General features: G+C 38.6%; 1 protein-coding gene across 1 annotated transcript in view; it reads right to left on the bottom strand.

The window, feature by feature from the left end:
• Window positions 1–305: 305 nt before the first annotated feature.
• Window positions 306–14,997, bottom strand: part of rasa2 (RAS p21 protein activator 2) — a 30,891-nt gene continuing 16,199 nt past the window's right edge. Inside the window, exons 7-24 of the mRNA XM_032545130.1 lie at window positions 13,477–13,549; window positions 13,288–13,364; window positions 12,730–12,831; window positions 9,653–9,806; window positions 9,290–9,438; window positions 8,858–8,972; window positions 7,967–8,041; window positions 7,743–7,866; window positions 7,378–7,484; window positions 7,193–7,276; window positions 7,028–7,105; window positions 6,868–6,941; window positions 6,609–6,715; window positions 5,777–5,859; window positions 5,169–5,377; window positions 3,963–4,066; window positions 3,593–3,773; window positions 306–2,658 (exon numbers count right to left, since the gene is read on the bottom strand). Coding sequence (XP_032401021.1) covers window positions 2,628–2,658; window positions 3,593–3,773; window positions 3,963–4,066; window positions 5,169–5,377; window positions 5,777–5,859; window positions 6,609–6,715; window positions 6,868–6,941; window positions 7,028–7,105; window positions 7,193–7,276; window positions 7,378–7,484; window positions 7,743–7,866; window positions 7,967–8,041; window positions 8,858–8,972; window positions 9,290–9,438; window positions 9,653–9,806; window positions 12,730–12,831; window positions 13,288–13,364; window positions 13,477–13,549 — 1,927 coding nt within the window. The 3' untranslated portion in view covers window positions 306–2,627. The remainder of the gene's footprint in view (window positions 2,659–3,592; window positions 3,774–3,962; window positions 4,067–5,168; window positions 5,378–5,776; window positions 5,860–6,608; window positions 6,716–6,867; window positions 6,942–7,027; window positions 7,106–7,192; window positions 7,277–7,377; window positions 7,485–7,742; window positions 7,867–7,966; window positions 8,042–8,857; window positions 8,973–9,289; window positions 9,439–9,652; window positions 9,807–12,729; window positions 12,832–13,287; window positions 13,365–13,476; window positions 13,550–14,997) is intronic.

Below are 14,997 nucleotides of genomic sequence, written 5' to 3'. Positions count from 1 at the left end.
CAACACAGGCCCGTGTAAAACTCATTAACCTACTTAACCGCTAAGTCAGGATGCCATATAACTGTTAATAACAAAGTGTATGATGATCTACGTCATGATTCTATGTTGCTGATTAAATAAAATCATATGGTAATGACAACGTATACATGTCTGAGCTAAGCGTATGACTATCTGACAACGCATGGCTATCTGACAGAACACCGCCCGAGGCTGCTTGCAGCTTTAATTTTCTTTGTTTTTGAATTAAATTTACTGAAATATTAGATTATATCAATGCGAACACAAATCACACTCTCCACGAAAAGGACTGTTGGCAAAGTGTTTATTCTGAGACAATATGGACCATAAATGTGAAATACATTGCTCTATTAGTATAAAACCAGACAACAAACTGAGGCTGAACATTCAGAAATGAGTTGGATATGTTTAAATAACCTCTTGCTTTCACTAGTGGCTGTACGCTGGAAAAAATCCAATTAAAATTCAAATCAAAACTCAGTTAAAAATAAATAAAACACAACCAAACAATCCCTTCAGATGATCCTGCCTTTTGTAATCTCCCTTTAGCGAGAGCTGGTTGAAGGAAATGTTTGCTGGATTTTAAAAATGTCCAACAAACTAATTTGTTCTCTCGTTAAAACAAAGTGCTCAGAAACACATCTTGTATGCGATTTGACAAAAAGTTTCCTGGGAGGTATTTGTCCAACAGAAGTAGATCTAAGCATGTTCCCTTTTAGTTTGGTCAAATTTGAACATAAACCTGGCTCCTGCATGCTGCTCTGCACTCTGGCATTTCTACTTCTGCAACCATAAAGAAAGAAAATGAAGATGTTCCCTTATTTAGAAACAATAATCTAAAATATATGCTCTTTTGAAGTGAAAATCTTCAGATAATAGTTAAATATGTGTTTTTAGCTTCATCTAAGGTCAATCGGTTTTAATCTGAAATGAAACAATAAAAAAATGTTAGCATTAAACTCCTGTAAAGTGAAAATGTTGCAGGTGAATGCAAAACAGCAGCAGCCTAAAGAAAAAAAAAAAAAAAAAGAAGCAGTTTAACAAGAGACATGTACCAGCATAGCAACATATTCAAATCAGAGTTTACAAAAACATAGATACAAAAACTTTTATCGTGAAACATAAAATTGTTAAATAATGAAAACATGCACGTTAGCAATTAAATCAGACAAAAGCAATGTTTTTGCATACGTACAAAGTGGTTAACCCTGTATTCTTAACATCAACTGTTCGACATGTTAAAACAAATTCAAGTTTCTTCTTCTTCATTGTTTGTATGGGTGCAAAAGGGGGAGAAAAAAAAAGGTAGAGGGGAGGACGCACGATGGAGTCACTCCAAGACTCCCAATCGATTAATGCATGTTTTTCTTCACACTTTAGACTTTTTACAACCTTCTCTGGCAGGGAGGCGCTGTGAAAATTTTTCAAACTCCAGATATAAAAAAAAAAAAACCAAAAAACCCTTTAAAATAATAAAAGCGTAGCAGCTTTAGCTTTGGAGTGCTGCTGGTGTGAAAGACGAGCATGAAGGGGCACCGTCGCTGCGATTGTCGGACGAATTTAGAGATGAAGGGAGTCGCCTGTTATTCTGGCCGCCTCCTCTCAGCAGGACCTCTACTGTGTCTAGCATCGGCCATGTTGGGGGCGTGGGGAGCTCTGAGCATGAACATCACGGGTCCGATGTACACCGTACCATCAACAGTTCACAATCACAAGCAAACACAACTCTTTACCACAGTCATGCCGTCCAGATTCAAAGCTGAATGCATGCAAAACTGCTTGCCCTAAAAGTCAATAAAAAGGATATGTTAAACCAGACGAACAAACTGAACATATACATATATTTATAATCTGTCTCAAATTTAACAGTTTGTGTACAAAATACATATACACGTACGTACAAGAGATTGCCTTTGGTTGACAAAAATATCTTAACATATATATATATATATATATTTAACAGGCATTCAACGTTATTGTACAGGAGTGAAACAAAAAAAATATGTACTCAGGATCATGTAATGATCATAAAGCTGATACCAAGTATCTAATCATTTCCATTCGGACAGCTCCAAATATTTAAAGTGCGTTTGCATTGTTTCCTCAGTATTAAATGTGAAAAGAATCTCCATCAGTAAGGCAGATTGGCTTGTTTTTTTTTATAAAACACACATACATTTGTTCAGAAGAAGAAGGACACTAAACGATTTGAGGGGCACAAACAAGAGGACGATCCTCCAGAGTGATGATTGTTATTGAACTGAGGTTTTAAAAACATTTAAAAATAAGGAGGGAGTGATCATCATCACAGCTGTTGATATAAAACAGAGTAGATTTTAAAAATACACATATATATATATATTTATATATATAGCAGCCTATTCACACACCATCTAGTGATGCCTCTGTGGATACATGAAGAATCAGTCTGCAGTGCAGCCCAAACAAACAAAAAAAAAGAAATAAAAAAGGTTCATTCATAGTGGACTAAACGTGTGGAGGTCAGGGTGTATATCATTCTCCTCGTCACTTGTGGGCTTTTCGTGGTCCTCTGTGGTGCACTGACCCCTGCTGGCGAGGCTGTTTCAGGCCACACCGGCCCACCCAGGCTAAGAGGTTTTCCCTACTATGGGGTTGTCACTGAAACAGAGAAAGCATCAGAGTGACTACATCAGTTAATTATCCATCAAAGCCATTACTGTACTTAATCACAGTAATTACTAGATGAACTATAGAGTTAAGGGCATTTCTTTATGAGGGAGGTGTCTGATTATTTACCCCCGCAGGCAGAATCATAAACAAGCACGTTAGGCTGGACAGAACGAGTTGTTCAGCAGCGGCCTAATAAAGGAGGACGGAGTTCAAGACTTGACACAGACAACATTATTTGTTTCTCTTGAACTTTTGCTACGTTAAATCTTCAAACTTCAATGTATTTTTAGGGAATTTTTACGTGATAGATCAACAGTCTGTCCTCCGCAGCCCTAAAAGGACCAGTGGGTAAAGACAACGGATGGACTTGCATACATAAAGGTTTTTTGTACAAAGGGAAACTGATAGTGCACATTCCTCTAAGCACAAAATACCTATGTTGAAAAATGGATGTGGCGGAATCATACTGTGAGGAAGATTTTCTTAGCAGAGAGAAAAAAAAATCAGCTGGAGTTACTGTATAATAGTTTAGACCAAGGCGTATTCATGTGTTAGATTGGCCCAGTCAAAGGCCAGAACTAAATGGAAATGAGAATATGTGGGAAGACCTAAAATTGTATCTTTGCACTCTAATAAACTTCCTGCTGTAACTTTTGAGAAAAGTTTTTCTACAAGCTGAAATCCTGGAGGGCTGAACACACTTTACAGTCTTTTATTTAAAAACATCTTTTGAAAGCCATGTACCCCTTTTCTTTCCTCTTCATCATCAAGTTCTACTTTGTCTTGGTTTATCACATGAAATCCCCATAACAAACCTCAGACGGCTGCACCATTACAACATGCTAAAGTGTTGAAGAAGCGTGAATACTTTCTATAAGACGCTGCAGAGGCATCATGCAGAGGAGGTTTGGCGCAGACTTACAGGCTTCCATACTGTGCAGTGATGTTATTTCTGCTGTTGTGCTGCCTCTGCAGCTCCTCCATGACGTTTCGGAGCTGTTTGAGGGTCTGAAAAGTCTCTTTGGGTTCCTGAATGGTGAACTTGGAGTACTCCTCCTGTTCCCTCTGAGGGCCCTGGTACACCGCCATGCTGGCACACGCATCTGTGGGCAGGACACAGCCGTCAGCTTTGGCCGGATTGTAAAATCTAACACTTGCTTACTAAGTGTCCAGCAAGATTAGACAGCGTCTCTGCTGCAAAGGATCCAACGTGTTACTTTGAGTGAACATGTAAAATACACATAAGTCCCTCTACTTTACTTCAACCGGACAGCTCATGAGCACATGCTGACCTTCCATGTTTTGTAGCTTGGATTCATTAGATGAGAGGAGGGAGAAGATTCTCTCTGCTTCCCGGTCACAGTCGATGTCCAGCTGCAGGTTGGCCAGCATGGTGCTGCAACAGGAGGGGACAAACGTGTGAGGAGAGAAAAGGAGGTCATTCAAGAATGAAGGTGAGAGACAAGACCTTCCCAAACGAGCCGGAACGTGAAAACGGCAACTCAAGTAATGTTCGAAGCTTTGAAAGTAAATGTTGAAGACGGCAGGAATGTGCTTTTTATGAATTGTAAGTTTCTCCCAGCCACAGAAACATCCTGAACTCAAATTTGGCTCAATTCCTGAAAAGATTAAATTATGAAACATTTTAAGACGCACTAGTTTCTATGCAACAGTGAGAAACTCCATTGTTACCAGGAGTTTTATGTCTACTTAATACAAGAGATCATAAAAAGAGTACACACTCCTGTTAAAATGTCAGGTTTCACAATTCATTTCCATGTTTCTTCTACTTATTATGTCACAGACACTCCAGGGTAATTCTACTGAAAAATAAAAAGCTCTGTTGGGGAGTGTAGCTAACAGAAAAGATACAATTACAGGTTGTTACTGAACTAAGGAATGTGTTTGCGAAACTGAATCATTTAGGCTTAAAACCTAAAGAACGCTGGAAGAAATCTGGGTCATGGTGGTGAAACCAAGCTTTTGGCAAAGATTAGCCTAAAACAATACTAAGCCCCACACAAAGAACAGCATACCCAGAGTAAAACATGGCAAAAAGTGAGGCATTTTATTTTTTAGCAACCGAATAAAAAATAAAATAAAAATTCCCTTACCTAAGAATAATAAAAAAATCATTTTGTATATATAGGTTTACTTGATTTTAGTTGAACTGAAGAATACAATCATCAACACTGGAAATGGTTTGGCAGTAATGCATCAGGGTCTCAGTTGTTAGGCATGTATTTGTCTTTGTGATGCAATTTAACTTTTCACCTCATTTAATTTGCTTACTGTTGTTTTCATTTGCCATTTTAACCAAATAGCTGTGCATTTTTCCAAAGAGTGCTTCGAGCAGGACTCTGCGTCTACATAGGTGGTCACATTTAACATCGGAGGCGGCCCGGGTTCAGAACAGCAGTCGACTCTTTTCACTGGGTGTGAACTGTGATCTGCAGCGTTAGCTAGGTAGTTTCCAGGCGATCTCATCCTGCACTCACATTGTGCAGGGCTTACAGCCGGGAGCGCTGCTGCTCTGGTTTTTGCAGCACTGCCACGCTCCAGCGGTGTAATTCGACGAGTGGTAAGTGGTCAAGCGTCCCTCGTTGCAGCGGCTGACCTGGCCCAGGATCTCCAGCCACTCGCTGGCCTCCACGCAGTTTCCTGCCTGAACGTAGAGCGGCTTCTCTGAGAGGACCACCTGAAACATCTAACAAGAGGAAACAAAACAGTCTTTAGGCATTAAGACAAGGAACTTGTGTTACACAGCAAGCACACTTTCAAATCCCTTAAGATTTAAATGTTAACAGTTTGATTGTTCATGCTTGCAGCTACAGACATAAAATTTTATATGCAAGAGCTAATTTTATGCTGCTACGTATTTAGAGTTAACAGTTTTCAAAACACTCCAAAGTGGCAATTCTGAAGGCTTTTCAGAGCTTTAATGGTGAACTATTCAAATCTACTGAAGGGAAATGTCAGAAAAGATTCAGGAGGCTGAAAATGTTTTTATTGTTTTAACGCCGGGACGTGATCTCAACACCACTTCCATTTCAAAGCAGGAAACTAATGAAAGGCGGTAAGAGATACCCCAGGCTGACCGACTTACATTTTTGCGGTTAAAGGCACTTTCATCGAGTTTCTCCACCGCCTGGATGTTTTTGACGCTGATGGTGCAGAGGGCCTCTTTCCCTGTCGGCGAGAAAACACTCCGTCATGTTTATACCAATTATGATAACAGTGGTGGAGCTCTCAGTACCAAAACATTACAGATTAATCTTGTCAGAAGGATAAGGAGAAACCATAAATCTAATTTGAGAAAAGTAAAGCATATGGAGCTGCAAAGTTGCATTGAACTGCAGGTCAGATCAGCCATGAGTTTACGAGTGAGAGCAACCTGAACCATTCAGACATCGGCTTGTAACATTTTGGTCACAAAATTCCCACCACTGGAACCTCTACGTTTTATTGTGATACAACCAAAAGGTTTCATGGTAAAGATGAGAATTTGGGGATTTTATGTGACAGAACAACACAGATAATCTCAGTCTTTCCACTAGCCCCCAATACTTTGATACCCCAAAATATCCAAGTATTTTGGGCAAATTAATCTCAGTATAAATGCAGGTGTTCTGTGAAGGCCTCAGAGGTTTGTTAAAGTTTAAAGAGTTAGGTTTCACTGACTAATATCCTAAGCTTTAAACATCTAACAGTACAATTTAATCTACACTCTGAAAATGAAACGTACAGGCACAGCAGGAACCCTTCAAAGAACAACTTATCATATACTGACAGGCCAGGCAGTAAGAGAGCATGAGGAGCCTCGAGGTTGACGCATTTACTTTTCACCAAGAAAACATGTTAAGGTTAACTGACTTCTTATGCAATTTCCAGCAGTTTATCCTCTCATTGAGTTGGATTATGAGAATGAGCGGTCTCACCTTTACGTTTGTGGTAGGAGAGCTCCCTGTTGGTCACTCTCAGCCATCTCTTCTTAAAGTTTCTCTTAGAGAAGTTCTTCTTTCCTTGGGTACGTTTCTGCACTTCCCTTGAAAAACAAAGAAACACGCAGAATCAGTAAAAGTCCTTTCCACCCAAGTTACCCAGCTGCAAGGATTTAGATGGAAGAGTAATTAATAATAATAATTTGCAGGAAACTATATTTGTCAATGATCATATGGGCTAATGGAAACAACTCACCCCTCCTTCAGAACCACAGCGTCCTCCTGTCTGCTGGACTCTTTACTCACGTTGGACGAGATTTCGTCAAGAAACTGGAAGCAGACAAAAACGCTAATAAGTAGATATAAATAAAACATTTGAAATATACTGGACTGTAGAGCAGGTTTATGATAAATACCTTTTTAACTTTTTCAATGCACTTTTCTTCTTGGAATGACTTGTAGAAGTCGTACATGTAGCTTTCTTTAAAACTGGACTGAAGGCAGAAAAAGTTTTCAACTGGTTACAGATGAACATTGTAGGAGAATAATTGTATAAATCTTTACACTCTTCTTTTCTTTACCAGTTTTTTAGACAAACTACCCCAGCTGCCAAGAGTCTGAATAGTTTTTGAGATGAGAGTGAGTGTGCGGGCGATCTCAGGATCCTGCAAGTACAAAAGCATGACAATGAGGTCTGCTTACAGAGCAAATACACACAGAGCGGATTATAAAGCAGAACATGTGGTAGCAGAGGCTTTGCACTTACGGGGTGATGAGATCGGAGCTGGAACGAGTGTGGGGAGAGAACTGCCACAGCGAAAAAGCGCAGGAACACGAAGCTGCTCACAGCAGAGTACTGAACATGTGGGTCGCCTACAAAAAGAAAAGAAACTTGTTAATATCACCGAGTTAGGTCTATGAAAAAGAACTGACTGTAAAGGCATTACACAAAGAGTCAATGAGATCTTAATGATTTGGCTCCACCTACTGGCAAATAAAACTAACACCACTAAATATTCGAAATCTGTTACAGAATAATGGCAAAAATGGGTTTCATGAGTAATTCTGCTCATGAATTTTGTTTTAAAGGGGAACTCTTAATTAGCTGCACCTTACAGAGATTTTCCTTACCTAGGAAGCGTTTGCAGGCGAGATGTCTGAGCGATCTGAAGACGTCACACATCAGAGGAGGACAGTTGGAGCTGGACTGAGTGATGGAGGAGAAAACTTTCTGGACATAAACCTGAAGATTTTCCTGCAACAGTAATAAATGTGATTTAAAGGACTTTATTTTTGGAAATGTACAGTCTCAATCTTGTGCATAAAAACAAACAAAACAAGTGAGGACTGTCTACCTTGTTGACCTCCACGTTGTCACCTTCCTTTAGCTTAATGGGGTCTATCTCACATGTTTTGTTGGAGTCACAAATCTATGAAGAGGTAACAGATAAATGATCAACACTCAATCCAGTCACTGAACATAGAGGAGTCAGGCAACAATTTTATACAAGATTAAGAAAATATTTTGAAGTCAAAGAACAGAAACTACAGTACTAACAAACCCTTTTCACACGTGGCATTAACATCGGTCATTCGATCATGTCTGACAGACAAATCGGTGTGAAGTCCCTCAAGACGAATTGAGGACATTTCCTTAGATTACCTGCTTAGGTGTCCTAATACACTTGTGTTTAGAGTAGTTTAGCAGTTTGAACAAAATTTGACACATTGGAGGACCCACTGAGTAGAACAGGCAGTAAATACCAAAATACTTCCAAAAGTCTAGGATACCAAATGAAATAATTTTATGTTTTACATTTTAACTTGTTGGAAACATTCTCAATAAAAAAAGTTGTCACAATTAGGTATTTTATTGATGAATGGCTATCAAAGTGCTATATGAATGAATAGTTGTTCCCCATGGTGATGGAGAAAAGTGTAAGTGAGCAGGGGATGAAATAGTTTTCAAACAAAAGCTTAGTCTCTACATCTTATGGTAGCTTTATCTTAAGGTACCAAACAAAATTAGAGGAAATCATTCAATGAGAGCCACAAAATTGTTTGTCCCGTTTTTGACAAGGGTGGATGTAGCAGCGTGTGAAACCTCAACCCACTAATGACATTTGTACAGAGGCAGGTTTGACACAGAAAGGCAGCTGTGAAAAGGTTTTTCTTTTCCCAACACATTGTGGCTTTATAATTACTGAATGAGCGTCTGATTCTGTGAGTTTCTGTCTTATTCATACCTCATCAATAACCGGCTTCAATGTAACAGCCAAGTAACTCTTTCCCACAATCTTCATCATGTCGTCAATGCAGCGAGTTGCCAGTGAGTTGCCTCGGAATATAGTGTTAGCCTCCCTGTAAACAAAGATTATTAGATTAACAAGTGCTACAGTTTCTCTCTCAGAAAAATGTCCCAATGCGACATAATGACACCTTGCACATTATTATGCAACGCCCAGTAAATTAAATTAAAAGAGAAGCTGACACAGAAATTCCAGCTTTAATGTCAGTTTTATTTTCTGTGGTACTTCCCGTTTCATATTTGTCTGTGGTTACATTATTATCGCAAATAAAACAGAAACTAACTTTAACACTTCTATCCATCTGTGTTCACAGCACTACAGAACAACATCGGATGTGTCACTGATCACACTGCGGGGGTGAATACTCACTGAGTGTTGTCCAGCTCCAGAGCCGCCACAGCAGAGACGAAAGGCACAAAACGGCTGTGGTAGAGCAGCAGCCGGACCATGGGCAGAACGGCCTCGTATCGCTCTCTGAAGATGTCCCCCAAGATGTGTGCTGCTGATGCCGAGATGGGCTGAGGGAGAACAAAAAGCACATCAACAAAAAAACTGAGAAGGTAAAAAAAAATAAATAAATAAAAAACAAAACAAAACTGAAAGTGGGCTTAAAGGGTGGCTGCAAGGGTCAAAAAGAGGGATGAAAGTGAAAGAGAAGGAAAACAATAGGTGACCAGCAATTATTTTCCAAATACAGCATTGACCACTGGTTCGGTTCAGCTGTGGTGTTACCTTCACATCGGGGGATTTGAGCAGCAAGTTGCAGAGAGGTGTGTAGCAGGTAGAGGGCAGCACCGTGTCTTCAATGTAAGTGAGCTTCAAACGCAGTTGTCCCAAATCATCAGACTTGGACTTGCTGCCTGTCCCTTTAGGCTGGAGGAGATACCTGAAAGAGCACAGCAAAAGAGAGGGGACAATTTACAGGTGTGTACAGGAAAAATTTTACTGAAAAACAACAACAAAAAAACAACCCAGTATAATTTAGTTCGAGTTTCTTTATAGACAAGAGGAAAAGATTGGATAGAGTATTTTCCAGATACTAAAACCTCAGCAAGGAATACAACCCCTAAAGATGTCATTTCTAATGCAATATGCATGAAGCTACGTAAAGAACAAAATGTTTCCTTTAACCTGAGGAAACTGTTCAGAGAAGAAGAAATTATTTAACCAGTTAGAGTGGAGAAGAAAATCTTAAATCCCAAGCTTTTTAACTGTCAGATCAACTTTAATCTGATGCCACACTACCGTAATTTAAAATGGTAAAAACCACAAAAACATAAGGTTTTAATTAAGATGCACATACTGAGGAATCAGAAATAGTGACTCAAGATCTCAAAAGCTTTATAGCACCTCAAAGTCCTCCCAATTAATTTAGGAGTCAACTTCCAACCTTTATCTTTCATCAGGTAATTCATAAACTATATTTTCTATTCCACACATGTGTTTCATATAATCTCATGCTTATATGTTTGTACCAGTCAAGTGCTTCAGGGCCAGTCGATATCAGATATTGATAAAAGGTTTAGTGATCATTCATAAACTCTGCAACTGTTTTTAATAAAACTGTTGAGAGGCTTTTGTAAGGAGAGCTTCTGCTTTAAGTAGGTTAAGAAAAAAAAACTGCCTATATTGCTGCAGCACACTGATTCATTCAGTAATCACATGTTGGGGTGTGTAAAAAAAATAAAAGTAAAAAGGAAAAGCATTATTAGCTGAAGCTAATGAACTACATGGATCACAGAACAGACACAGAGATACTTCATTTGATGTTATTTGGACCATGAGGTAACACAGGACATGAGGTAATGCCACCATGCAACGAGCCACCCACACACTACACTTGCAGGCTTCATGTACCAACAGATTGCTATCTGGCATAATCCCATATCACCTACTCCGACGCAAAGCTGGGCCACATCCACACAAAGGAAAAACTGCTGAACACAGAAATCTGGGGAGGTTCTTCTAGTCACCTTGTAGCGGCTGTGAAAACTTGGCAGAACATGCTGTCCTGATAGATGTGTAATACACACTTTTAATAAAATACCAGTAAAACAGCAAAAAGGTTCAACTCAACTTTATAGACCTTAGGGAGTGAACTTGAAAGGGAGGGTTTGACTTCCAGCACTTTAATCAAATAGGACTTTATACACTGAAGGGCAGTTTTAATGTGTAAAAAGAGCAAGTAGCCTGGTGTGCAGCATGCGCTTTAATCTGGCTCAGTACCAATTCAACCAAACTGCTGTTTTACTAAGGAGGTAGATTCAAAGAGACTAATAACATTCCTATATAATTCAGTGCAGCTATTTCTTGACATCTTTGAGCTTCAGTGTCTTGAAGTACTTATGTGCAGTAGCAGTGCAAGATTGTGAAACAAAGACTTTTCTTTTTAAAAATGAAAAATATGAACAACCCCTTTATTGCAATATCCTAAAGCCAGTTTAGGATGCAATTTTCTGCCTAAATAGATTTAGGAGGATTTTGAGCATTGTTCATGCAGAGGAAATATAGTAATAAAAAATAATAAATAACAAAATAATCTGCCTTTCTAGCCAAATCAGTCATACCATAATCTGAGACACAGCCAGACATTACATATATACCGTAACATGAAGTACTAATAAGTAATCAGTCAATAATATCTCATCTTAACGTGTTACCATTTCTGAACCAGATTATAGTTACACATCCCAGTCCTTTTATCATTTTCCTTAGTAACAAAACATATCTGCTTTCTTTTTGCGACGATTTGAGTGGCGTTATGTATGCGACAAATCACATTTTCAACATGACAGTTCAAAATACAAACCAAGCAGTCAGCAGCACAAATGCAAACAGCCGGGGGAAGAGTTTTGCATGTTTTCCAGCTGAAAATATCAGTTAAAGACGACAATATTAGGGTTTGTTGCGAACTCTGTGCAGGTGACAAACTCATCCAGCTTCAAAAAACAGAGTTGAAGAAACGGTCAGACTTGAGGAGAAAGCTCCATCGGGTCTTGCAAAGCAGAGAGCTGTGACTATTGGACTTCAGTGCAAAACCAGGAGGAGGGGAGAGTTAAGGAAGTTGGTCAGGTGACATGTTGCAGATGAAATGCCTCCCCTGCGCATGGTTACTTGCCCTCGTTTCGTGCCATAATAAATTACAATCAATGCCAAGCAGTCTCACAGAGCATTTTTCCCTTCCTGAAAGGAGTAGTACAGAGATGGAGAAAAACCTGAAGGCTGCACTCAATGAGCTTAACTCGCCAAACTCCACAGTTTTGTTCAAAATATGCAATTACACACAAAAGAAAAAAAAAATCTAATAGTCACATTTATGAACAATGATATAAATGGTAACCGTTTCCATTACAGTGTTAACAGTTAAATATGTCAAGTGAAAAGGTATTTTATAAATTTTGTATTTTATGTGCAAAAACAGGTATTCATGTTGAGTCAAGAAAAAACATCTTTTTTTTTCAGAAAATTGATTTTAAGCTCAACTTAAAAACCAGGAGATACAAATCATTTTTAACAAATCTGTTAAAAATGCACTTCCTGTAAAAGAAGCAATGGCAAAACTGGTAATTTTTATGTTGAGGCTGTCCATGGGCATTGTTGGCAGCTGCTGCCTTTATATTATAACTAATAAAGTTACTTGTAATATACATTTCTTTTAAAATGAAGTAATCAGCAAAATAACAGTTGCTTTTTAAAAGATTAATCAGTAATCAAATTACTTTTTCAACTTTGTTATTGAGCATGTTGTAGAACCACAAAGCTGAAGGATTAGGAAAATGACAGCATTTTTTTCCACGGCTGGTCCTTACCAGGCTTTGTGCATGTGGTCACTCTGAAGGATCTTGACAGGAACTCTCGTTTCTCCGAGAAACACATCCTGAGCCAGATTTTCATTGTTCCACAGATCCACTCTGCAAGGAAAGACAATGTAAACATTATGCTTTTCATCTGTGAATGTTAAACTGCTGTTCGTCAAGCCCGACACAACACACACAAGTGTGGTCAACATCGCACAAACAAGCCACCCGATACAGGTACAGCAAGAGGGACTCCAAAGAACATGTCACTACTGAGTGGTGCTTACCTCCTGTGTGCACAGGAACTAAAACAATGCCAGTGCAATAATGCCACCTCAAATTCAAACCTCAAAACCATGCATGAGTGTTTACCTTTTAACCTGTCTACTCTTACCAGTGAGCTACGACTCCATTGTGATGGAGGCCCCACCTTTCTTAACAGAAGACAAGGCTCTCCATCAGCAGTCAGAACACACCGCAGCTAAGTTAACATTTTTGATCCAAAGGTCTAGAGAAGCAAGACTAAGGGGAAACAGAGCAGATGCATGGTGCACATAAAATAAAACTCACCTGATCTCAAGCTTTTCAATGTCCTCCTCCTCCACAGGGAACTGTGATTTTCTAGAGTAGCTGCTGGACCGTGTCACCTGAGGATAAATTTGCAGAGGCTTTATCAGTATGTTTATTCAAAAATATAGTTAAGTACGTTATAAATCTATCATGAGAACGTCTGATTCAAATCAATCATGTATAATTCACCTCAAAGAAAAAGGTTTCCTCAAAATATGGGTTGCTGGTTTTCTTCTTTACTTTTGTTTTCTTTTGGTCTGATCTAAGGACATAAGATGGAAATAAATTAATTTCACACAAGTGGTTAAGGAATGTTTACATTTTAAAAACAATATGAAAATCTAAGTGAAATTGCTCTTCAGGTAATAATGCATAAATTTGTCCTAGAGTGTCAAAGTTTGGTGAACAAAATTTGACAAAGAATGTGTTCAGGGCATCACCTCTCCATGTCAGAAACAGACAAGCACATTTGTTTTTATTGTATGATGTTAAACCTTAAGACAGAAACTGGAGATATGAAGATTTAAAAGCACTCCACACCAAAGAAATTAAAAAACTCTTAATGACACGAAGGAGTTTTAAGACACGCGTGTCTTCATGTAGCATAGAATGAACTATGACACCAGAGGAGAAAGCATAGTGCTTGTATAGACAGTTAAAATGTATTGAAAGCGTCGCTAACCGGAGCTTCATAAGTTTCATATTTTATATTGACACGATGTCAGCCGAGGGATTGCCCAGCTCTCTTTCTTTATAGATTTTAGTTCAATATTGCCATATATTTTACATGAAGCCGAGTTCAAGTTAACTGAAAGAAACAGTTGTCACCATTTAGTTTGTGACATTTTCATAACAAAAATATCTCTTTGGATGTTTGCGCTAACGTCTGGCCAGCTGGGGCACAAGTTTAGTCTACAATGACTAAAATGTTTTGAAATATTTTGGACTTGCGCAAAACAGTCACCTTTGCAAACATACATTACTCTTACCCTTAGACACAAGATTTAGCTTGATATGTCATTTAAAGTTCATGCACTCTCACAATGACAAAAACACATATTTGCACAGTTGGGTATCATCTAATTAATCTCAATGTTCACACTGTCTGTATTTTTAGTTGTTAGAATGCTAAACCTTATAGTGATTTAGATAAACATAAAACTAAACTATTCTTTACTTGCTGCATAGACTGTGCCATTAGAACCTTACCAATGTTCTCAGTTTTCCTGTAACTGTATTTGTGATTTTCTTCTGTTTAAAATCAGTGCAGAAAAAATATCCGCCATCAGGCATTGGTTTCTTCTTGCTGCATGATCCCAAAAATCAAGGTATCTACCAACCCCTGTAACTTTATGTGAACTGTTAAAACCATAATATTTAAACAAGGAGCTCAACTGCTGGGGAAAATAAAAATCAGTTCTGCAGATCTTATACAGCGTAATAGCAAAGTATTTGCCAAAACAGTGAGGACAACCTGTATTTACAGCAGAGACATAGGTCAAGCACAGCTAGCTAACTTTGTCGGGTGTTGTGGTATATACAACACTGTCTTTAAATTGATGCATGTCTTGCAGCCATGTTTATTTGGGACAACAATATCCAATTTTTAAGAGTTCAAGCTAATTATTTAGCAAAAAGAATGATTTACAGCTAAGAGACTGCAAGATATAAGGTTGTTATTACACAGCAAACTATGCAAAAACACAAAAA

Source organism: Xiphophorus hellerii, chromosome 18 (assembly GCF_003331165.1).
Source record: "Xiphophorus hellerii strain 12219 chromosome 18, Xiphophorus_hellerii-4.1, whole genome shotgun sequence".
NCBI classification, from domain to species: domain Eukaryota; kingdom Metazoa; phylum Chordata; class Actinopteri; order Cyprinodontiformes; family Poeciliidae; genus Xiphophorus; species Xiphophorus hellerii.
Note: the sequence above shows the minus strand (reverse complement) of the source record. Positions and strands in the feature narration are given on the sequence as shown.